The following is a 5000-nucleotide window of genomic DNA, read 5'->3' on the forward strand; positions in this document are numbered from 1 at the left end:
TACAATAAAAGAAGAAAGCTATCATCCGTGTGTCAGCGGAGATATGAGTCACATGTGACAGAAGCGTGTGTTTCAGGACGATCCCGGAGTGAAGAAGCCGTGGGACCGAGCCAACTCCGCGGAGAGATCATCTCTGGTGTCCAGGTCAGAAACACTGCCCTGCGCTCCTCACCTTCAGCACACAAACAGATATGATCAAGAGTGTCTTCTTATGTGCTCAACAGATGAAAGATCATTTTCATTTAAACTATCCACTTAAATATTATAAGCACTGATCATTGAATCCTGTTTATTATTTATTATAGCCTGCACTAATAAGACCGAAACGTATTATACACTATCAAAACATTAAACTTTTAATATACTAAAATATCAAATTCTGACTTTTTCTCCTTGCAATTCTGAGGAATAGAGATTTATTTTTTATTCCATGGTGAAAAACTAAAAAAATTATAATTCAGAGGAAAAAAAAAGGGAAAGGAGTAAAACATCAGAAATGTGAGAAGTTGCGCTGAATGTTTTAGAAACAATCTTTTATAAGTTACTGATAATTGAATTATGAAATATTATGAGATCTATGTTATAAGTTTAAGTATGTGTCAGTAATATTGCTGTGCGCTGCTGCAGAAGCTCAGGTGTGTGTGTGTGTGTGTGTGTGTGTGTGTGTGTGTGTGTGTGTGTGTGTGTGTGTGTGTGTGTGTGTGTGCAGGGTTCGAGCCGTGGGCAGCATCAGTGACTCGGACGCTTTAGACTTTGACCGAATGAAACAGGTAACAATCACATACTAGCATAGATTCATTCATACATGAAGATATTATTCAGACATTTTCATTTCAGTTAGTATTTCACTCATTTAGTTGTTTTTTTTTAATCATTTTTAGTATTTGTTTAAATAATGTAAAAAATATTTTTGTAAATAATATATGCAATAATATATGCATAATATGCAAATCATTATAAAACGATGCTAACGACATGCAAGTAACTTGCTAATGATGATGCCATGCTAGTTATGTTTGCTAATCATGCTAGCAGCATGCTAGTAACATCCTTATCGTGCTATAAATATGCTAGTGGCATGCTATTAACTTGCTAATCATGCTAGCGACATGTTAGTCACTTGCTAGCCATGTTAGCAACATGCTAGTCACTTGCTAGCCATGCTAGCAACATGCTAGTCACTTGCTAATCATGCTAACAACATGCCAGTTACTTGTTAGCCATACTGGCAACATGCTAGTCACTTGCTAATCATGTTAACATCATACTAGTAACTTGCTAATAATGATAGCAGCATGCTAGTTACATTTGCTAATCATGCTGGCAGCATGCTAGTTACATGGTTTTCATGCTAAAAATATGCTAGTGGCATGCTAGTAACTTGTTAATCATGTTAGCGACATGTTAGTCACTTGCTAGCCCTGTTAGTAACATGCTAATCATGCTAACAACATGCTAGTCACTTGCTAGCCATGCTAGCAACATGCTAGTCACTTGCTAATCATGCTAACAACATGCTAGTTACTTGTTAAACATGCTAGTAACATGCTAATCATGCCAACAATATGCTAGTAAGAGGCTGGTCATGCTAAAAAAACATGCAAATCATGCTAGCCACATTATCTACATCTATGTAATTGATCTAAATTTTTGAACTTCAGACTTGTATAACTGCTTTAAACTTTCAGGCTAGGCTTTCTCAAACTAACCTCAAGTTTGTTTGATGAACTTTTTTGTTTAGTTTTATGTTTTTTAAATACTTTCAGGTTTAGTTGACTTTAATAACTCTGCTTCAATGGCTTTAAACGTATATGATGTTTTAATTGACAGGAGATCTTGGAAGAAGTGGTTCGTGAATTGCACAAGGTGAAGGACGAGATCATTGATGGTATGTTGTTGGTTTATTCAGCTTTCATTCATCTTCCCTGTCACTCAAACTGCAGATCGCGCTGCCTGCAACACCAGAGTCATGGTTCGATTCCCAGGGAACGCAAAAAAATGATAAAAAATGTCAAATGTGTACCTTGAGTGTGGCATAAGTTACTCTGAACAAAGCGTCTGCCAAGTGTTTAAATGTAAACAAACGTGTGACGACTTGCCCCGGTCTGAGTCCTGATGGCTGTCAACGTGTTTTATACTCTGTGTTCTGTAATGCACTCCTTGTATCTCCTCGTAACTCCTCGTGTTCTGCTTTATTTTCAGCCATTAGACATGAACTCAGTCGAATCAGCACCACATAATGTGCATCGAACCCCTGCGGATGCTGCTGTCGCTGACGCCAGACGTTACAGCTGTATTAAAGCACTCGTTTTAACACGTCTGCAACGTCGAGGAGCCGCAAGATGTGTTTCTGACACTCCTTCATCTTGGTGACAGTCTTTTCAGAAACTGAAGAAAACAGAGCAAACATCTGGACTCCTTCTCATTTGTCTGCATTATTATTATTATTAGTATTATTATTATTATAGGTATAGTTGTAGTAGTAGTAGTAGTAGTAGTAGTGTTTTCATGTAGATAAAGGAATTAATAATAATAATAATAATGATAATGATAATGATGTCATTGCACATCTCTTCAGCATTAGCCTTTTATATTTGTATTGTTTAACCTTTCCTCAAGGTTCATCATGAGCACATTCCTGTTTTTAAGAGTTTTTTTTAATCCTTTTTGCCATAATTATGTATTTAATCACCAAAGGAGTTTTTTTTTAAAAGATGCATAGGCTGTTCTGAGTTATTATCTAATGAACAAACATCACACACCAGAGTATTTGTGATCATGTTGTTAATAAAATGTTTATTGGCTGCGAGGACATGGTGAAATATTGTTCTGTTTTATGATTTCTGTTTTTGACCAAGTGCTTCCTGGTTTAAAAAAAAAAAAGATACACATGACATTCAAAAAGAAGTGAAATAAAGTGTGAAGGTTGTGTTGGAAGAAGTGTCTGCTTGTGTCACAGGAACATGAATAAATGATCTGTGGAGATTAGAGAAAACCTGATGAGAGTTTCAGTTCAGATGAGAAACACAAAAATAAACATTACCATCATATAACAAGACTATTATATTTAATTATCCTTAATACACAGGGTAAATCTGGATTTTATTAAAGTAATATATTAATATAGGAGTTTCTGATGACATTTATTTTCAGTTTAGAAATGACTTGCATGAGAAAACAATCAAAAACATTTTAAAATATCCAAACAACCATATTAATATACATTTTGAAATAATAAACGCTGAAAATAACACTAAATCAAAACAATCTTAAAATTGGCTCAATATTGAAAAATAAAAGCAACCCACATATAGACCAATACAATATATTAAAATAATGATCGAACTTATTTTAATATAGAGTGAAATCTGGATTTAAAATATTAATAATTACATAAACAGAACTAATACATCTGCGCGAGCCTGACCCTCCTCTCGCGATATTTGGCAATGGAGCGTAGTGGCGACGTGAATTCGCGTGAGGAGCGGAGAGTTATTTGTGTTGTCGGAGTGTGTGCGCCCTGTGCGGGTATCGGGGGGTGTGTTTGCGGGGAAGCGAGCGTGCGTTTGACGCGACAGCAAAGGCGAGCGAGCTGGCGGACTTCAACATGGCATCCGGCGAGACGCTGTACATCGAGGCGGACGGCTCGGAGATGCCCGCGGAGCTCGTGGAGCTGCACGAGATCGAGGTGGAGACCATCGAGACTACGGTGATCGGAGACGAGGATGACGAGCAGCCCATGATCGCGTTGCAGCCGCTGGTCACAGACGACCCGAGCCAGGTCCACCAGCACCAGGAGGTGATCCTGGTCCAGACCCGCGAGGAGGTGGTCGGCGGAGACGAGTCGGAGCCCCGGGAGGACGACGACTTCGAGGACCAGATCCTCATCCCGGTGCCCGCGCCTTGCGCGGAGGAGGAGTACCTCGGGCAGACTCTGCTGACTGTCGCGGGCAAGAGCTCCGTGGGGCGGGTGGGGAAGAGAGCGGCGTCGGGGGGCAAGAAAGCGGGCAAGAAGAGCTACCTGAGCGCGGCGGAGGCTAGCGGGAGGAAATGGGAGCAGAAGCAGGTGCAGATCAAGACTCTGGAGGGCGAGTTCTCCGTCACGATGTGGGCTTCGGGTGAGTTTCCTTCAGCAGGGCGTTGTCCGTCCGCAACGCGTGCCGTTCCGCGGTCTGCCGTCATCGCGAGCGCTGTCTGCAGCCGAAGTGCGGGCGCATCCGTCCGGGTGTTTTTGTTTTGAACGGAGGCCATGTTTTCAGCTCTCGATGGGCGCCGCCATGTTCCCCGGGTCCACTATGGCGGCCTGAAAAGATGGCGTCGGTGCTGCGGCTTGAAGATGGCGCGAGCGCGCTGCAGCTGCTGTGTGTAGGCCGCGAGACCGTTAAAGACCGTTAAACGTTTGAATTTGGGCTTAGGCGGGAATCGCGCGCACCTCTTTGGATTTGAATATCCATCAAGGTGTGAGTTTTTTTTTGTTTGTTTTCTAACGTTTGGAACTGAAACGAGCGTCTAGCGTACTGTTGTGTGTCTGTTAACTAGCACTAACTTAACTAGCAGAACTTGTGTTGGGTGGTTAGCTGATTTAGATATCAGAGTTCTGGTTGAAACTGTGTATTTTTTGGGGGGGGGGCTCTGAGGTTTCGAAGTGTTTTCAGTTGTTGTTGTTGTTTACTCGAAGGACCCGGATGTTACGGTCGTCGCTCGTGTAACGCTGTAATGTTAGTCTATTAGTTTCCGTGACTGTGTGTGTGTGTGTGTGTGACTGTGGCGCTGCGAACTCATTCGGAGCCGTCTGTGTTTCAGATGACAAGAAGGACCTCGATCATGAGACGGTGGTGGAGGAGCAGGTCATCGGGGAGGACTCTCCTCCGGATTACTCCGAGTACATGACGGGGAAGAAGCTGCCTCCCGGTGGGATCCCGGGGATCGATCTGTCGGACCCGAAGCAGCTGGCGGAGTTCGCCAGGTCAGAGCCCGACAATATCAGGGTCAGAAGCGGG

The 5000-nt window shown here is 42.3% G+C and overlaps 2 protein-coding genes across 4 annotated transcripts in view; both read left to right on the forward strand.

Annotated features, from left to right (window-relative positions):
• Nucleotides 1-2940, forward strand: part of LOC132092025 (ena/VASP-like protein) — a 43900-nt gene extending 40960 nt beyond the window's left edge. For both annotated transcript variants that reach the window (XM_059498079.1, XM_059498078.1), the window contains exons 9-12: nt 77-144; nt 710-770; nt 1831-1888; nt 2203-2940. In XM_059498079.1, coding sequence (XP_059354062.1) covers nt 77-144; nt 710-770; nt 1831-1888; nt 2203-2240 — 225 coding nt within the window. In that variant the 3' untranslated portion in view covers nt 2241-2940. The remainder of the gene's footprint in view (nt 1-76; nt 145-709; nt 771-1830; nt 1889-2202) is intronic.
• Nucleotides 2941-3469: 529 nt separating this feature from the next.
• LOC132092026 (transcriptional repressor protein YY1-like) overlaps nt 3470-5000 on the forward strand; it is a 6567-nt gene continuing 5036 nt past the window's right edge. The window contains exons 1-2 of one of the 2 annotated variants that reach the window (XM_059498080.1): nt 3470-4118; nt 4804-4966. In XM_059498080.1, the coding sequence (XP_059354063.1) occupies nt 3608-4118; nt 4804-4966 (674 nt within the window). In that variant the 5' untranslated portion in view covers nt 3470-3607. The remainder of the gene's footprint in view (nt 4119-4803; nt 4967-5000) is intronic. The other variant, XM_059498081.1, reaches the window with a different exon arrangement.

Source organism: Carassius carassius, chromosome 18 (assembly GCF_963082965.1).
Source record: "Carassius carassius chromosome 18, fCarCar2.1, whole genome shotgun sequence".
NCBI classification, from domain to species: domain Eukaryota; kingdom Metazoa; phylum Chordata; class Actinopteri; order Cypriniformes; family Cyprinidae; genus Carassius; species Carassius carassius.